At 42.7% G+C, this 18,359-nt stretch overlaps 6 protein-coding genes across 6 annotated transcripts; 4 read left to right on the top strand and 2 right to left on the bottom strand.

The window, feature by feature from the left end:
- Positions 1-34: 34 nt before the first annotated feature.
- On the top strand, positions 35-1,578 carry LOC135341548 (dolichyl-diphosphooligosaccharide--protein glycosyltransferase 48 kDa subunit-like). Its single transcript, XM_064538133.1, has one exon. It carries the CDS (start codon positions 54-56, stop codon positions 1,443-1,445), a length of 1,392 nt encoding a protein of 463 aa, XP_064394203.1. The 5' UTR covers positions 35-53; the 3' UTR covers positions 1,446-1,578.
- A 1,236-nt stretch (positions 1,579-2,814) lies between these two features.
- LOC135341556 (cilia- and flagella-associated protein 300-like) lies at positions 2,815-4,210 on the top strand. The gene is made up of 7 exons (XM_064538141.1): positions 2,815-3,043; positions 3,093-3,174; positions 3,237-3,275; positions 3,332-3,371; positions 3,468-3,745; positions 3,819-3,880; positions 3,954-4,210. The coding sequence occupies exons 1-7, from the start codon at positions 2,952-2,954 to the stop codon at positions 4,132-4,134; spliced, it is 774 nt and encodes a 257-aa protein (XP_064394211.1). The 5' UTR covers positions 2,815-2,951; the 3' UTR covers positions 4,135-4,210.
- A 191-nt stretch (positions 4,211-4,401) lies between these two features.
- LOC135341538 (integrator complex subunit 4-like) lies at positions 4,402-11,201 on the bottom strand. The gene is made up of 20 exons (XM_064538119.1): positions 10,728-11,201; positions 10,390-10,457; positions 10,142-10,333; positions 10,041-10,091; positions 9,906-9,994; positions 9,551-9,854; positions 9,368-9,452; positions 9,051-9,256; positions 8,773-8,915; positions 8,600-8,715; positions 8,371-8,504; positions 8,092-8,140; positions 7,808-8,019; positions 7,613-7,702; positions 7,411-7,553; positions 5,575-5,631; positions 5,411-5,525; positions 5,130-5,309; positions 4,928-5,048; positions 4,402-4,837 (listed from the first exon to the last, which is right to left on the bottom strand). The coding sequence occupies exons 1-20, from the start codon at positions 11,161-11,163 to the stop codon at positions 4,554-4,556; spliced, it is 3,075 nt and encodes a 1,024-aa protein (XP_064394189.1). The 5' UTR covers positions 11,164-11,201; the 3' UTR covers positions 4,402-4,553.
- Positions 5,741-7,301, top strand: LOC135341549 (uncharacterized). Its single transcript, XM_064538134.1, has one exon. It carries the CDS (start codon positions 5,804-5,806, stop codon positions 7,169-7,171), a length of 1,368 nt encoding a protein of 455 aa, XP_064394204.1. The 5' UTR covers positions 5,741-5,803; the 3' UTR covers positions 7,172-7,301.
- Positions 11,202-11,263: 62 nt separating the features above from the next.
- Positions 11,264-12,749, top strand: LOC135341562 (COMM domain-containing protein 2-like). The gene is made up of 5 exons (XM_064538147.1): positions 11,264-11,400; positions 11,452-11,529; positions 11,772-11,854; positions 12,216-12,459; positions 12,513-12,749. The coding sequence occupies exons 1-5, from the start codon at positions 11,334-11,336 to the stop codon at positions 12,638-12,640; spliced, it is 600 nt and encodes a 199-aa protein (XP_064394217.1). The 5' UTR covers positions 11,264-11,333; the 3' UTR covers positions 12,641-12,749.
- A 296-nt stretch (positions 12,750-13,045) lies between these two features.
- Positions 13,046-18,334, bottom strand: LOC135341543 (glypican-1-like). The gene is made up of 6 exons (XM_064538126.1): positions 18,079-18,334; positions 17,182-17,334; positions 16,236-16,408; positions 15,578-16,114; positions 14,091-14,317; positions 13,046-13,861 (listed from the first exon to the last, which is right to left on the bottom strand). The coding sequence occupies exons 1-6, from the start codon at positions 18,269-18,271 to the stop codon at positions 13,240-13,242; spliced, it is 1,905 nt and encodes a 634-aa protein (XP_064394196.1). The 5' UTR covers positions 18,272-18,334; the 3' UTR covers positions 13,046-13,239.
- Between the last annotated feature and the right edge of the window lie 25 nt (positions 18,335-18,359).

The following is an 18,359-nucleotide window of genomic DNA, read 5'->3' as shown; positions in this document are numbered from 1 at the left end:
AACACGTGTTTGATGCTGCAAGGTCAGCAATCTTTTGTGCGCATGCTCAGATCATGAATAGACTTCATAGTGAGCATGCGCAGAATGTGTGGTTTGCATGTGCTGTGAAAAAAATGGCTGTCTCAAAAGCTCTCCTCTCTCTCTGGCTTGTTTTGCTGTCCTTATCTTTTTTAGATGCTGCTAGTAGTAAGAAAAAGACGTTGGTTTTATTGGAAAATCTTTCCATCAAAGATACTCATTCTGTCTTCTTTGGAGATCTAAAAGCAAGAGGATATCAACTCACCTTCAAGATGGCCGATGACTCCAACCTGGCATTATCAAAATACGGAGAGTATCTCTACAACAATGTTATAATTTTCGCTCCATCTGTTGAGGAATTTGGAGGCACGATTGATCTGAATGCGATTACGGATTTTGTTGATAATGGCGATGGTAATGTTATGATTGCAGCCAGTTCTGAAGTTGGGGACATACTTCGAGATCTCGGTATGGAATTTGGCCTGGAACTTGATGAAAGGGGCACCTCTGTGATTGACCATCTCAACTATGATGTAAAGGATGAAGGAGAACACACTTTAATTGCCGTAGATAATGCTAACTTGATCGATGCTCCATTGATCGTTGGTAAAAAATCATCCACCCCATGTCTATATCGTGGCTTAGGAATGGTGGCAGACCCAGACAACCCTCTCGTGCTCAATGTCATGACTGGATCGACAACATCTTATTCGTATTTCCCTGATGAGCAGATAGAAGAGTACCCACATGCTGTAGGAAAGAGTACACTCTTGATTGCTGGACTTCAGGCTCGCAATAATGCTCGTGTGGTTTTCTCTGGCTCAATTGATTTCTTCAGCAACAAACTGTTTGCGGTGTCTGTCCAAAAAGCAACCCAGGGCTCGAAAGAATTTGTCAAAAGTAATAATCGTCAGTTGGCAGCAGCCATCACTCAGTGGGTGTTCCGGGAGAAAGGTGTTTTGCGTGTTGGAAAAGTTAAGCACCATCTTGTTGGTGAATCGAAGCCACCTGCTGCGTACACAGTTGAGGATCAAGTTCACTACGAGATTGAAATTGAAGAACTTCGAGACGGAGAATGGATGCCTTTCAAGGGAGATGATGTCCAGATGGAATTCTTTCGAATCGATCCATTTGTGCGTACATACCTGAAGCGTACTTCCAATGGGAAACTGTTCTTTGTGGATTTTAAACTGCCTGATGTGTATGGTGTGTTTCAGTTCAAGGTGGAATACAATAGGATTGGCTACACTCATCTTTTCAGCACAACTCAAATGTCTGTACGACCATTTGAACATACTCAGTACGAGCGATTCATTCCGTCCGCATTTCCCTACTATGCAAGTGCCTTCTCCATGATGATAGGGCTCTTCGTATTCTCTCTTGTCTTCCTTCACTATAAGGACAATGCAAAGACCAAGAAAGACTGATGATTGTGTATAGCCCTGTGGGCACTGATAGATGTGCATTGTTAAAAATGTGTTGATGGCTGAGTGATATAAATTTTATTGGGCAATTTTTGTTGTTCTAACAATAATTTTACATTCACTTTTGTTCTAAATATCCGGACAATAATTTCAAAAAATATCTACAATTAGGGAAAGGTCGTCTCTGAGGTCGTCTAGTCTACTAGTATAGGCAGTGTTTTGCTGAAATTAGGGGAATGGTCGTCGTTAGAACAAAGGTGTTTATCTAGATGAGTGATGTCCTCACACACAACTGCATATTATAATGGAGTCACTGTCATTGTCCTAGAGATGGTAATATGGCTTTAATATAACAAACCTCAGCCAGGACGTATTAATAAAGCTTCTATAATATTGTCTCATATCAGCCACATCAAGACTAAACTTGTAGCATGTAGTCATGGTAAGACAAAACAACATGTGGATTTACTGTACTGTGTAGATCTAATTATATTTATGTCCAGCCAAAGAAAACGTAAACATAAAAATATCGCCATGTACATGGAATTATCAATGATGAATAGTTATATTCGTGTCCAGGAATCTTTGTATTTTAATAACTCTTGTTTCTTGTCATGACATCAGAATGCTCTGAAGCAGTTGGAAAATTGCTGTAAAGGAAGTATAGAGACAGTTAATACAATAAATAATAGGGCTTCAACAACAATGAGGAAGCAGGTACAGTGTAGGTAGCTAACCTGATCCACACACAATGAAGATGAAGAAGGCCAGGAGGTAAGGACCGAGCGGGCTCTTCTCTTCCTGGGATTTCTGTACACATTAAAGTGTGCATATTAGACACCAGTAACTATTGTGTACAATAAACACTTATTTTATATAGCACCTACGAAATTCACATACCAGTGATTTGGGCACGTTCCCTCTGGCGTGGATGTTCTGGCTGTGCTTTTCACTAGCAACCTTCATTCTTTGCTTGGGGGCCATGGCTTAGTACACTCAGGGTCAGGAGACTATGTAGAGAGAGAGAGGAAATGCTTAAATTGTAGCCAACAGTTGACAAACTTGTATATTTCTAAGGCTAAGTTCACGCTGTATGTCTAGGTAGGTTATATGACTTACTTATAAGGCAGTCCAGGTGAATGAGGAGTAGATTTTAGGCCAGAAGCATTTACAGTGTAAGTGATTTCTTTGTGAAGAAAGGTTCCTTTGTTGACTTGATGTGAATGTGGGTACGGAGAGGAGTGAGGTGGAAGCTATAAAAAAATGGTGGTGGCACGACACTGTCACGTGTTCATTACACCGGAGGCAAGAAAGACAAGAACGTTGTTCATTAATTAGATGGGCGTGCCTACGACCACACCCATTTAGAATCTACTGTTGGTGTTCTTTAGATAGAGTTTTTATCTGCAAGAATTGAAAGTCTTCTAGCTGCTACAAGCGTAAGCTGCTACCACTACACTGTATCCTTGTAGATCCTACAGCAACACAGCCAGGGATCTCATAGCTGTGATGGCTGAAGAGTCAAAGTTTGAATTCACTTATCTTCCAAGCTCAAGAGTGGGAAGTTTTGACAAGGACACAGAGGAACTCTTTCAGAAATGGTATGTAGAACTAGTCCTATATGCATATTCCTTAGTCATTATTCTGTAGGGGGTTGAAAGGAAGTATGTATTTTGCATCTTTCTCCTACAACCAGCATTTCCAAGCGTACCAGAAGCAGTCATTTACAAAGGTTAGCCCAGCCTGCAGAGTGTCACCCACTAAACTGATTGATGCACAATTTCTCCTCTGCAGGATTTCTTCCAGAGCCCAACTGTGAATGCAACCATCCAAGTAAGCACCATTTGATCCTACTCAAGCATCTTAAGGAGTCCAAACCCACCCCTTAGACTGTCAGCTCCTCAGGCACTACAAGTCCTCTGTCTCTAGGTATGGCAGTACGACAGACCTCAGCATACACCACCCACACACCATGCATGTGTCTATTCCCCTCACATACACACACACACACACACACACACTCAGCGTCTGACATTGACGAGGTGTGTGTGGAGGCTGTCCCCTGTACCATCCTCAACATGGGATTCTTTGACCGCCTCACCACCGGCCAGATTGTAAGAGAGAGCGGGAGTATTCGGAAGTGCTTTGATGAGGTGTGTGATGACATTGTCATCTCTGATGAGCTGAGGAAGCTGCTACTTGTGGAGGACTCTGACAACTACTGCCTGTACAATGAGGAAGAGAGAGATGAGTTATTGTTCAAGATTCTCAAACACGTTGCTCTTGGAGGACCCGTCAATCAGGTATTTATTGTTGATCATTTGCTCATTAGAATGTGTATGTGGTTTTTAACTGTAATTATATATCTCTCTACAGTATGAGGACTTTATTCAGGCCTATCTGGACACAAGCAAAGCACTCTACAAGCAACTGCTAAGGTAAATGTGTGCTCCCCTCTGTGCCGGTATTAGATGATTTACGTCCAATCATTATGACCCTCTCCCTGTGCAGTGTTGCTAAGGACCCTAACACACATGCCATCTCCATCATCTCCCACGTGTTCAAGACTCATGCAAAGGTCAAGGGTCAGAGAGTGTTCCCCGGCTCATGTGATCATGAACAATCATTTTGTTATCTTATCATTGACAATGTTAAACGTCATGTGACTGCCTGGTATAATGTATGGTACTGATGTTTATTTACTGTATCATGTTGGCTCAATGTCACTTAACTCCTATACATCGTGTTATTGAGTGTCTCAACAATAATTAATAGGGTGGTTTACGAAATGCTGCATGCTGGAAAAGATCTGTACTGTACATGTAGCTAGCTTAGAAAAGCGGATCCTCTAATATACAGACTGTCAGACAAGGGATGTTGGAGGGTCTTCCCATTCCCAGTTTGCATTAATTTCGTGGTTTGCATAACAACCACGCAACACATCCCAAATTTCCCAATATCAGATAAATGAAACATCATGGTTAGCTATAGTTCACTTCATGTAAACATAAGTTGTACACATGGAAGCCACGAATACAACAAACTTACAGCATGCAATGAATGAATATCACTTTATAAAAAGTTGTGAACAAAACTGTGCACGTACAAGTACTACAATCTGTTGATGGGGTCTTGAAATGCACTAAATGAGGCGCTAGCTTTCTCCTGAGGATGAATGTTCACTCTAACAGTTTCACTGATGACTAGAGTACTCCTGTCTGTCGCCAGACCGTCTTCAGGGTGGGAGTGGACAGGACTGGAAGACAACCGCCCTGAGCACACTCCCACATCATCTCTCTTATGGGCGGAGGTTCGTTGAGGGAACCCAAGGCAACTGTCTTCACTCACATCCGTCTCATACTGCAACACTATACACAGCTCCACTTGAGAGGGTTCTGTATGACAAAAAAAGAGTTTACTACACAGACTATTGACATTAATTGTATTGCTTGTTCCAACCGAAAATTGGTGGTTTGCTTAATTACCTGTCCAGACACCATGTGACAGCACAACTGGTGTATCCAGAAGAAGCTCTTTAGCTCCAGTTTCCCGTATCTGAGAGCTTTTGACAGGAAACAGGAGCCTCTTACCATCAGGGAACAACACCTGTAGCCAACAGATGACATACGTCACATTAATTAACTATTGTACAGTAGTATTTTGAAGTTGTACTGCAAAAACCCTCACCTGTACAGCAAGACTGTCCTTGTTCCTGGTGTTACTGACTGTTGCCTGGACGTCCACACAGAGGGCTAGACTGGACACGAACCGAGTGTGTTCCTCACAGCTGAGTGGAGACAGCAGCTCGCTCGAAGTCTGTTGTACCAGCTGGAGGGCCGCCAGGGGGAGGTCTGTACACAACTGGTCCTACGGAGAATTAGCGTGTACATGTACATGTATTAGTTTACACAAATGTAATATTTCATGCTACATTAATTACAGCATGGAAACAAAATGGACAAACTCACTTTCAACAGAGTTAGTAAGTGCTGAGAAAGCTGTTCTGACGGTGTAGTAGTCAAGTTTCCACTGAGAAGAGGACCAATCGCAAGAGGTAAAGGAGCTTTAGTAGATTCACAGAGCCTATAGTAATAAAAAACATCATATAGAATCATAGAAACGCATCACTAACCTCTGTACCGCCTTTAGTCTTTCTTGAAAATCTATTTTCATTGCCTGAAATACATCACTGTGTTGGAAGAAACCCAAATGAATACAGTTACTAATACGCATTCTTAGAAATGACAATGACATTCATATATCAACGAATGATCAATACCAGTAAATTAAGCCTTTCTAGCTAACTACACCAACGTGTCAATAAAAAGACTGAATAATTTCTTTACCCCAAAAGAAAGACGATGGCTGAACGACAGTTAAGCTCAGAGCTTGGTACTGTAGAGTGCTATGTGTTTATCGATGACTCTAACCTTTGGATCGAGGGCCAAAAAGCTCAAGGAAGAAAGCTGAAAGATACTGATATCGATCCACGCTATCGAACTGATCTAGGTCGGTTTCTAAATATGGTGCTTAACAGGGAACAAACAGAGAGAAGCATCAACAAAGCCTTCTTGTATGGCTCTATTCCACCACCGAATGACACTCTGTGGAATGCAGCGAGAAAGAAAAACTTTGAGGTAAAAACATTCCAGCGATCAATCAGTGGAAAAGAAAAAAAAGTGGATGTGGCCATGGCAACCGACATCACAGATGTTGCAACAGAAAAGAAATATTCCGATTCTGAGAGACAGACTGTCTTCATTGTTGTAACCGGTGACAAAGATCTGATTACCCCAATAGAGGTTGCAATGACAAAGAGTAAGCTTATTTCCATAGAGCTATGGGCCTGGGATTTTAGTATGGCTAGAGAGTTTAAACAGCTTGCTAACAAAGAAGACAGGCTTACAGTCCGGAAGCTTGACACTGTGGAGTTCACATTTTCTTACAAGGAGTTTAAATCCACCAGAAGCAAAGCTATCGATCCAACAAAAGCTATAGTGTACAGAGATGTTCCACTTAACAGACGGTTCTACTATGCTTTTGCTAACGACATGTGCCGCTTACTACGCCTCTTCTACATCACTAGCATCGACTTGAATGGAAAAAGAGATATCATTGTTGAATTTCCGAAAACAAGGATAGAAGTTGTACTTGGCGAGCTAAAACGCTGTAAAATTGGAAACGAGCCATGTAGCTACCCCGAGTATATGACAACACGTACAGAGCAAACTGAAGCACTTTCTACAACAAATCGCTTTGAAGCTCTTGCTGACCTTGATGACAGTGAAGATGCATTTAGTGAGGCTATTGAGTCTTCTTTGAGCCTCGATTTAGACGAACTAGCTATTTTCACACAAGAGGACGGTGCTACTGGCTCAGAGTCAGACATGGATGATACATGGATCTTAGTAGCTAGAAGCAAAGCAGGGGAAAAGGCTTGGAAACAAAAAAGAAAAACATTAGAGTGTAAGTTTGGCATCCACTGCTCCTCTGCATCAGCTTGTCCATATCTACACAGTGACCAAGAACAAAAAACCTTTCGTGTTCTATCACATGTCAAGTTTAAATTTTGGAAAACTAGGCTTTGCACTAAACAAGAGCACCAAGAGCCCTCTACAGTGGAACCTGAGCGACTAGCACAATGTCAATATGCACACAATGACACTGACTCCTGGTGTTTGGAATGTGTTATGTACGGACACCTTACAGAGGATTGCAAAGTAAAATAAATATGCAGCAAACAAGAAACTGAACTTGAGCAATTAATGTAACAAATAATTAAAATATGTACGTACCACGACGTTTTGTAGTACAATGTAACATACAACACTTTCTTAGTTAAGCAAAAAATCTGAAGCCTGGTCATGTCAGTGGGGTGGGGCAAGGGGTCTAAATGGCAACAAAATCTTTAATTTGGGTCCACTCAACTATGTATCTTGTAGACATGTATATTAGTTCAATTTCTCACCTGTTCCCAGTGTCTATGTCCATATGAGTAGCCAAGAGCAATGACAGAGCATTAGCCATCACTCTCACCATCTTGGCCCTCAATAAGAGGTCAGTGGTCAGACCAGTGAAGCAGTGTTCCAGACGATAACCCAGGAGCAGCAACTGAGTGGGGAGGAGTGGTCGATACTCGGTTGGACTGCATACATGTGGGATGTTTTTACCTCTCTGATGTTAGCTATGAGTGGAGGGAGGCTCTGTTGACTGGAGCCTTCAGAAGTGAGCAGCACATCCTGTGACAAGGCCTCACTCACCTAGCAAAGCAAATCAAAAGTACTGTGCACAACTTTACCACAAGTCAACACATACAATACTTATTGATGCGAGCAGCACACACACACACACACACACACACACACCTTATTGATGAGGAGTTGACACTGTATGAATATGGCGGCACAGCTAGCACTGGAAGCCACCTCACAGTCCAGACTCCTCACTCGCTGGAGGTCACTGATGCACGACTGCCATGCCCCCTGACGCTCTTGGAGGGATAGGAGAGATGACACACATGCTGCCCGAGAGAGCACCTGTGCCACAAACTGCCGAGAGCCAGAATGACCTGTCGTGTCTGTGTATGTGTAGTACAATGTGGTCAACACTATGTTTGCTAATTTTGTGCAGTGTGGCGCAGGCAGCATACCTTCTCTAGTTCTGGAACGTCCAATCTTCATAACTGAAGGCACACCAGTCTGTAGGGTACACGCAGGTATATTTAGACAACCAATCCACAGTGATTACAGTCATATGCATAACTATCGTACAGCGGATATATTTTGAGGGTATATTTGCTGATTAAGCATGTACCGTGAACATTTATACCCACAAATTTACTATCACAAGCATGCACGCTGCAAAAAGGCTGCTATTCCGCGAAAGTTTATACCCTCGAAATATACCCGCTATAATTATACTAACTCACCCTAATGTGAGGTATGAGTTGGGGTAGGGTGTCTCTGAGGTAGGTGTAGTGTCTGAAGACGTGGGAAGGGAAGAGGGGAGGAATGGTGGGGCACTGAGCAGCTGCATTGAACACCAGGATCAGGATGCAGATATCTGAGTCAGTACTAGTCAGGAAACAATATTCATCAACGGACATAGATCACAAGCTAACAAAGCTGTATTGAATGTTGTTAAGGGCTGGTGGATACAGGCTGGGTCGTCGACGTCCGGCTCCTTGCCCATGAAGAAAGGGTGAGTGCTGAGCAGCTCTGGGACTAGTATGGAGACCAGGCTGCCATGGTGACTGCCGAGCTGTTGGAGACATCTGTGCAAGGAGTGATACAACATTAGTAGTAAACCTACACATGTACAGTGTACCTACCTCCAGATGGACTGTTTGTCGGTGGGGTATCTCTTCAGATTGTCTAGTAGGGAGTGGACAGTGGAGTTGAGGCCGCTCCTGGTCATTATCTGACAGCTGCACAGTAAACTTCGAAGTGCATCGCGAATCTCACCAGACGATTCCTGTAACAATGTAAACATAATGTTGAGAAAAACACTGTGTCCAAAAAATGACTAACTAACACCAGGATAGAACTAGAACTGTGCAAGTGTAAATAATAGGAGCTATTTTCAAAGAACACATAACTACACACTTACGTCCAGTATTCCGAGTACTGTCTCCAGCTGGTCATCCCTGAGCACCATGGTGGCAGTGATAAGGCCCAAGGAGCTGATGGACTTAAGTCTAACGGCCTGGATCTCATCATTGAACATGTCCACCAAATAGTCCAAACACTGTTCAGCAAACACTGAGCTACTCACACCCAGTCGGCACATTGAGTCTATGGCTGCACTCCTCACCTCTGAGTGTGTGGGGGGGGGGGGCAAATAAGAATGTGGATTTACATTTAGAAAAGTGTTAATAGTATCATTATTACATGTACATACATAATTCAGAGCAGATTGCACCTTACCCATGAACTCATCCTCTAGACCATGTACAAATGCTCCACAGGCTCCAGCATTCATTAGACTGATTTTACGAGGGTCAATATCCACCTGAGAAGATTGTGTACGTGTATCAAAGTTCACCATATTATTATTAGAGAGTCAAACTAACTTTCCAGCCCATTGTTGTACAGAAGCTATCCACTGACCTTTACAGCTCCTCCCCCTTTACCCCATTTCCTGCCAGTCTCCCAGTCCATGGAGGCCCCGCCCTTCTGATGGAGTTCCTTCTGACGCTCATGCTCACTCTTAACAACCCTCAGATGTGACATGAGCTTCTTGTCCAACGTCTGAGAGAGAAAATGCTCACTAGCGGATGTGAAATCTCCAAGAAGACCAGCTGCTAAAGCTCGTATCTGGATAGAGCTGTCATTGACCAGATTGCAGATCTTCACAAATGCATCGTCTAGGAGACGAATCTCAACAGATGGATCTTCTTTAAATGGGATCATCCTACACAATGAAACAGTGTGCGTTACAATAACTGGAATAATAGTAACTCACTTGTTTATGTGCTTGAGTCCCACCCTCCACACAACCTTCAGAGCACTAGTCCTTACGTTCTCATTATCGTCACACAAACAGTCCGATGCCTGCACATAAAATATCATTACAAACTACACACAGAGGTACAATCACCTTTGAGTAGACAGACTGGGGCAGAGTTAGTCCCTCTTCAAGCAGAGCACCCTGAAGGTGGATTACAGTAAAATAACCATGATATAGACAAGAAGGCTTACTAGTGCCTGGAAAGCAGCTGTTCTGACCCGGGGATCAGCATCACCACACCTTGCTTCAAGGAGAGGCAGAGAGTCGTCTAGCCGGCCAGTCACATGACTCAGTTGACCAATCAGACGCACACAATTGATCCGCACTAAGTGGTATGTAGAGTGGATCTCTCGGAAAGCAATCTCAAGCACTTGCATCTTGAACTGAATAGTTTATAGTGTATGCAATGATGAAAGCTGAAACAACGACGTCCACCTACCTCCTTTGAGCCACGGCTGACAACTCCCTGTAAGCACTTCAAAGACGCTGCCTTGACAGAAGTATCACCTGCAGGAATCAACCATGTATTAAACAGTAGTTGGTCAACAGCTGTACAGGAGTTAACAGCGAGCATAGCCATAAATTTGGATTGTTTAAAAATACACTGAAAGCTACATCAGTGAGCAAATTCCGTTGGGAAAATTTGGTGCAATTTTTGTAGTTTTGGGAGTTAAGTATGCCATCCTAAAGATCTTGTTGTAAGCTAGCTTTGAAACATCGAAATTGGGCCACTAAAACGATCAGAGTACTGATCACTTCTCACTTCTCTTCACTCACCATGTTTAACAGAGCTCAGTGCAAACTCAACCACACTCTGAGGAAGGAGGCCATCATCCAGTGCACTCACCAGGAGCCCAAACACATCGAGGAGAACGTTACTCAGCACACTACCGTGCCCCATATTATATTGTTTTTCCAGCACTGCCACACATTTGTCAGCATCGTTCACGACTGCAGTCGTCTGTGTCCGGGTTGCATGAGTTAATGCATCGACGAACCACAGAATCTGAATAAGCTTCAATTCAGGTGTTTCAAGCTCTAAGAGACTCTCTAGGAATGCATCAAACGATTTGATTGCTTTTTTAGCTTGAGAGTCTGTAATGAATGAGGGGGGCTTGAGTGTGAGCTTGGGTTTCTTCTTTTGAGCTTCTGTTTGGCTGGTTTCTGCCTTGCTGGGGTGTGAGGACTGGCTGCCAGGACGCTTCCTTTCCATCTCAGCTTAAATATGACGTGCAATAGTGACAGGATCTCTAGATTTTTTATTGTTATTGTTATTGTATGACCATGTGGGTACTGTTGTGCTCTAACTAGAATGACCTTTACTTGCAAAGGTCATGTGATCAATTTTTAGTTTTTCTAGAATTGCCTTCTACTGCTTCTGAGATGCTTCTGGTACTATCTGACGAGCACAAGGAGCACCTTGCCTTCCTCAGCAATGTGGCCACAGATGGTATGTGTTTTGTTTGATACTCATGTGTACTATAATTTTATGCTCTCCTAGTTGTGAGGGAGTTCTGTCGGATCTCGGTGGAGTTCATCAAGAAGGGCTCAAACCCCAGGGTCTACCAATCTGCAGCACGTGAGAGTGCATGTCAATTTAACGTCAACATAATAATTGCACCTTAACAACCTGTTACCGTACTTCTTCTAAATAAGACCCCCTTGTAATAAGGCGCCCCCTGGACATTTCTCCCACATAGCACCATATAAATTAATCCTTGTTTCTTGTTTTGCATACACTAATCTCGAAAACGTAATTATTAAAAAGCGGCCCTTAATAAGACATACCTTCATAATTATTGTGCTGCTCTCCCTCTACAGAGAAGCTAGGAGTGGAGGCGACCACGGTACAGCATGGGGTGGAGGGACTCATGTACCTACTCACTGAATGCTCAAAGATGCTGGTGAGATTATTATTAACTGTTGTACATGTACGAACAAAAGCCTCAATTAGTAACAGACCTTGTAAGCTTGTACCTCACCATTCATTGGATACATCATCGTCATGTACATATAATCCCTGCTTGCATGTCATAGCAACTGATACATCATCGTCATGTACATATATTCCCTGCTTGCATGTCATAGCAACTGATACATCATCGTCATGTACATACAATCCCTGCTTGCATGTCATAGCAACTGATACATCATCGTCATGTACATACAATCCCTGCTTGTAAAGTCATTTTACCATGTCATGGCAACAGTAGACTGATGCATACATAGTGCAAGCATTCCTCATTCTGCTCATGTCCACTTCAGATCAGTGAGATAGACTTCAAGGACTCTGTAATGGTGCTCGGCTACTCGGAAGAGCTCAACGATCAACTCTACCAACTCTACCAAGAGAACTATCGTGAGATCCGTAGCATTCTCTCGAGCATGGCAATGGACCTACCTCACTATCATAACCTGGAGTGGCGGTTTGAGGTGCAGCTGGCCAGCAGGTCGCTACAGAGACAGACACAACCAAAGGTCCTTCTCAGAATACACACCAAGGAGGACGGTGAGTGTTTTGAGCTATATAATGAGATGACCTTTACCCTACCTCCCCTCTAGATAAACTGACCACTCATCTGATACAAGCTGATCCTGCTAACCTTGTACACTTAACACAAGTACTAGAGTCAGCACTGGCCGAAGTAAAGACTCAACATTGTAGACGTATCATGAGAAACATTAAGTAGCTTGACTCTGTTGATTAGGATTTTTATTTGTTTTTGTTGTTGTGTGTATAATTATGTTTTGTGATTACATATATATAATTTGTAACAGATAAAGATACCTTTCACTGTGTATACATGTATACTAGCATAGATAAACAAATTATCTATGATACTAGCTAGACTACAGGAGCAGACATTATGGGCCGGGGTGAAATGTCCAAATATCGCATATTTAGAGGTTTTATAATCGCATATTATTATAGCTATAATGATTACCTTTATCACGACTGCATGGAGACAATATTCTGTTTATTATCGTGCAGTACAGATCTACATGCATGCACATGCACGGACCCATGAATAATACTAAATAGTACATTACACAGTACAACCCATGAATAGTACATACCCCCCCTGGTGTCCAAATTGATGATAATTATAATTATTGCGAATATACAGATGTATGTAAAGTGGTGTTCAGAAATTGAATGAGCGAAAAAGGGTCAAATAATAATATGAAAACTGCTATATAATAGTTAGACATGTTCAGTTCAGTCTTTTACAAGTGCATTATAATATGAGGTGTGATTAGACCAGTACATGGGCAATGCGATATATGACTATAACAACAAGACAGACAAGGTAAGAATGACCAACATCAGTGAGGAGGTGAGTCTTGCTGCAGACCCACCCACGGAAGGTACGGGGCTCTCTGTTTGTCCCTCTCCTGGGCCTCCAATGCTGGGGCCAGGTAAGGGGCTCATTGTTTGTCCCTCTCCTGGGCCTCCAATGCTGGGGCCATCAGTGATCTCATTCACTATCACTCTAGTTGTTGAACGTGTGGTGGGAGCATCCGTGGACACACTAGATACGGTCACGCTTGCTGTGGTGGTTATATCCTCGATGGCGACGGTGGTGGTGACGGGGGCACAGGGGTCAACAGTGGGTGTGTCACGTGGACTGCTAGTACTGCCCTCTCCTGATCCGGACCCGGAGGCAACCTCTGGTACCGTATACGGGGCATCCACAATATCAAAGTACTCACAAGTGGGTGGAACTGTGCAGCTTTCGTCTTCATCGTCGGAAGCACACTCATGGTTGCCGGTCAGAATGTTCATTTCACGAGTGATTGCTTCGAGGTTGGCTATCTGCTGCTCAAAATGTCTCTGGTTGCGTTTGATAACCATCTCTGGGTTATTGATCTGAGACTGGCGATCAAAGTCGAAAACAGCACGTTCATAACTGTGAAATGTGTATGCAGGAGAGAAAGTCGTCAATGTATACAAAACGACAAACATATTATAAAAGACAATCGCTAAGGCTTTGTCAAATGCACCTGTGAATTTCGCATGCCGTATATAGAATATACTGGTAACGAATGTAATCACAACAGCAGTTTTTGACGTCTTTGATCCTTTGTCCTTTGATCCTTTTGTATACAAAACAACTTCACACTTTCAAAAACACACACCTTCCAACGCTGTTTCCATTCCAACATCCAGCTTTATCTGTGGGCACATCTCCACAGACAGCATTAGGCAGTGTCTTCAAGCTAGAGAGTGATCCTGCTATACAGTAGGCTGAGCTGTTGAGTGCATCCAGGGGAGGAACCACACTCTGTCGAGGGACTCGTGGAGTGTTACCAGAAGAAGCTTGTCTCTTAGTTCTGCGGCCATTCGCATCACAAGTTGACAGCACCTACAAGAGAGATCAGAGCATTATCACTATGGAGCTCAATGGCAATTACGCGGCTGGCTACTCACGTTACCAAGGATGTATTAATGTTACTGAATGCTAGATGGTGTATTTGAGACAGGAGAATATAATAGCTGTGCAGACATGCTTGACTATAGTAGTCAACACAGACACACTACCATAATAGACCACACACTTACAACGCCATCAGCCTACAACTGATACCAAAACCATACTGTGCTGATTGCCAAGAATACATTCTAGGAATTCCTATATAATTTATAGAAACAGGAGTCCTGATAAGAAACCATAATTGAGCTAGGTCACTCTATTTAAATGCATTAGGATATTATGACTAAACTCCTCTAGAGACAACTAACCTGCAGGTGCACTAACTCCATTAGACACTTGCAGTAATGAGAGTATAATTTGCTATGCAGACAATTCCCATGGTATCTAGCATACAGCTCACACTATAGTACACAATGAGAAATGCTCAACAAATTCAACAGCTTTGAATAAGTCCTCTAATTATAATTCTTATCATACTGTGATCTCACACCCAACAACACAATGCCGTCAGTTAACACGAAAAAGATCAAAAGTCTTTGAATGGTACAGAGTTAGTTAGGCGCATAGAGATGTACAAAGCTTGGCAATGGATACTATACACAAAGGCCATGGAGGTCCAACAAATCTACAACAAGACTGCAGTTTAATTATATCTAATCATACAACTAATCAACGTTACAAAACGAAACAGGTTCTCATGTACCACCTCCTGTCTAATGAGGACGTGGCTGTGTTTGTGTGGGAGAGACACTTAGCACAAAAACCAAAGGTTATCAAAAGCAGACCACCACTAACAGGTACTTGGCCAAGAATACACCACACTGGCAAACCGCCCACTTTTCCAGTGGAGAATTACTTCAAAACCATATAAAAGCTACACCCGCCGCCCCGCCGCCACTATCAGATATGCATCAGTGCACGACATTACCTGGGGCAAGCAAATATTTCCCAGTGGTATTGCATGCGAGGTAAACACTAATTAAAAATCATCAAACACAATAAATTTCACAACTTGCTCCACTTCAAAGGCTCAAAACCGCTGATATCAGAATCAGCCAGGATAACACCTGGCACATGCACACAATACTGCACTTAATCACAGCTAGCAAATCTCTCTCCCATGGCAACTGCAGCAGTTCCTGGTTTAATTACTATAGTCTACTGTAGCATGCATTATATATATCAACTTACAATTTGTTCAATGGCCCGAGCACTCCCTGCAGTATCCCCAACCAACAAGAAAAAGTTACTCGCAAGAAGATCCATTTGCGAAAAGAAATAGTGCAGTCCATTTACACGGGTGATTGATGAGTGCAGTCTGACGAGAGCGTCACTGTAGTTGTCAAGTGCTTCGAACATGTCACTCAGGTCGACCATACATCCTCGCATGACGTTGAGACACAGACCATCGCACGTAGGGGCTACATAACCAGCACAACTGGCGCAGTGGGTCATCTTCATAATGGAGTCCTGACACTCTTGTCCAAGTAGGAGATCCACAGTGGACACAATGACTCTATCCAATGATCTGAGAGCTCTCATGTAGCGCATGGTCTGGTTGTAGGAACGGAGAAATCCCCTCAGGGTGTTTGAGACTTCTTCACCTTTCCTATCAAGGAATATCTGATAAAAGCAGTTTCTAAACGCGTCAGTGGTAGGAAGCTGATCGGCCGGGGAGGCGAGATTAGGACTAGAGAAATAGGCTGCCAGGAACAACTCGTAGAAAATCTGCAGAAACAATAATTAATTGTTAACACGCCGGATGTGCTAATGTGCGAAATATAGCTACTAAACACTGTCTAACACCTACACTGTATACGAATAATGGAGAAATTATTTCAAAAGTTACCTCATTCCATTCCTCGGGGAGTCTGCAAGTGTTGCCAGTGTCTACTGTTGTCTGAAGGTACTCGAAGAAATCGTCGAAAATGGTAAGATAGTTTTGAAAGTAGATACCGTACACCCTCAGCATCAATGAAACGATGTTGTCCTTCGCGGCACTGAAGTAGAGCTTGAACTCATCTATGGTGTATGTGTGTGTGTGTGGGGGGGGTTAAGTGTTGTGAAACTTTCAAGCATGGCTAGCGCTATTCTCAGTTATTGCCAGACAGCTAGTCAGACAATACAACACACAAGGATATCAATGGAAATGTTTAAGGTAAAGAATTCACACAAAATTAAACTTACTTACGGATAGATTGAGCAACAGTAAACACGACTATTACTTAAGGTGTTAAAACACTATAGACATTGGCAGTTGACAAACTAATTACACTCCCCCTCAAACCAGTGAGGTAATACAGATCAGTCGCCAAGTGGCACTGAAAGAATGAACAACGAGTCAGCTAGCTAGCATAAGTCGGAGGAAAAAACAACAATTATCATTCCAAAAACACCCTATTAGCTTTGAAGTACAAACAAGAAAAGAAGTTGGTTATGGGTTTAGTAACAAGATCTATGAAGTGTACTAGTAAGCACTTACTACCAAAGCCATATAAGCCAAGGTACTAAATTGGCCTAGAGCCTATAAGCAGATGGCATTGGAGCCACAGATCTACAGTGTTAGCCACAACAAACCAGCCTAGTGATTTCTGCATAACTTTCAATGCAGCTCAGCAAAAAGTGTTATATAATCCCCATCACCAACCTACCAACCCTGCTTGAGGCACCAACTGCACAAGGGAATCCGAAACCACATGCCCAAAAACAATAAATATACATCCCATGTAATTACATGCTTCCCCTCAACTAAAGGCCACACACAGACTGTAAACAGGTGTACCGGTGTAGCTTACCAAAGAAAGAGTGGTTATGGCAGGCCATAAGTGGATTTGAGAGCTTTGAGAGCATCTTGTCTCTATAGTGGTCCACAATGTAGTCTTTGAATGACTTCTCTGCATCATTGGAACAGCAGGTATCCTTGAGCTGACATGTGGTGCAAGACATTGCTGTATGTGTGTGTGTGTGTTGGAGAGTGTATGTGTGATTTTGAGTGGGGCTGGGTATCAAAATGCAAACTATGTACTCCAACGTCTAAATTTTGAGCTATTTGGCATATGGCTTGGAAACAATTTAACAACATTAGTTAGACATCGTATCTGAATGATAGATTAGGTTACATGCACACAATTAACAGTGACTCACACCAAGAAGCATCTCCAAAGGTAAGTGCTAAATATAATACTGGACACCATCATAAGACAACCACAATGGACTTAACAGTATTAAAAATGTGCTGATTATTGCCTAATACATGCGATGAATAATTATATCAGACTCTGGACTAATTAAGGTAGCACCACACATGAATAACGCATGACAAGCCACAACCCACCACCCCAGGTGGCCCCACCACTCGCTAAGATACAAAGCTGGGTGCACTTTCAACACCTTAACCAAGGTTTTAATTAATAGCTCAGAGGTGCCGATTACCAGAAATGCACTCACAGTAACTATTGTGAACAGCAACCATTTATAGCATGCAAATGCAGTTGAGCACGACTCATTAGTATTTACAAACACATGATGATCTAGCTGAACCAGCTATGAGAACATACCCACTAGCTACCTGTACTGCACTGTACAATGCAGCTGTGTACCTTTTATAGATTCTAATAAACACACACATGCAGTTCAATCCTGCAGAAAAGTTACACGTTCTTTTAATAGTATGCATTTAATAGCTACCGTACCTGACTGTAGCTCCTCGAAAACACGGCCAGTGAGGCTTCTTGATGCTCCGTTCTGGTCCTGGAGTGTGATACTCTCAAATGTGGATCTTGTGTGCGCACAGGATTTGGACAACCCAGGATCAGAGACGCCGCTCACACTTACTGCAACTAAACATACTACAAACAAACTGAGTCTTAGATGCGTAGAAGTCATCTTGCTTGCATTAGATCGGAGTTCTTTGCTTCCAACAGAATGCACGATAAGCTTGTTTTATTAGAAGCTTTATAATTAGGAATTAGAA

This window comes from Halichondria panicea, chromosome 9 (assembly GCF_963675165.1).
Source record: "Halichondria panicea chromosome 9, odHalPani1.1, whole genome shotgun sequence".
In the NCBI taxonomy this organism is placed as follows: Eukaryota; Metazoa; Porifera; class Demospongiae; order Suberitida; family Halichondriidae; genus Halichondria; species Halichondria panicea.
This window is presented reverse-complemented; position numbering and strand designations above follow the sequence as displayed.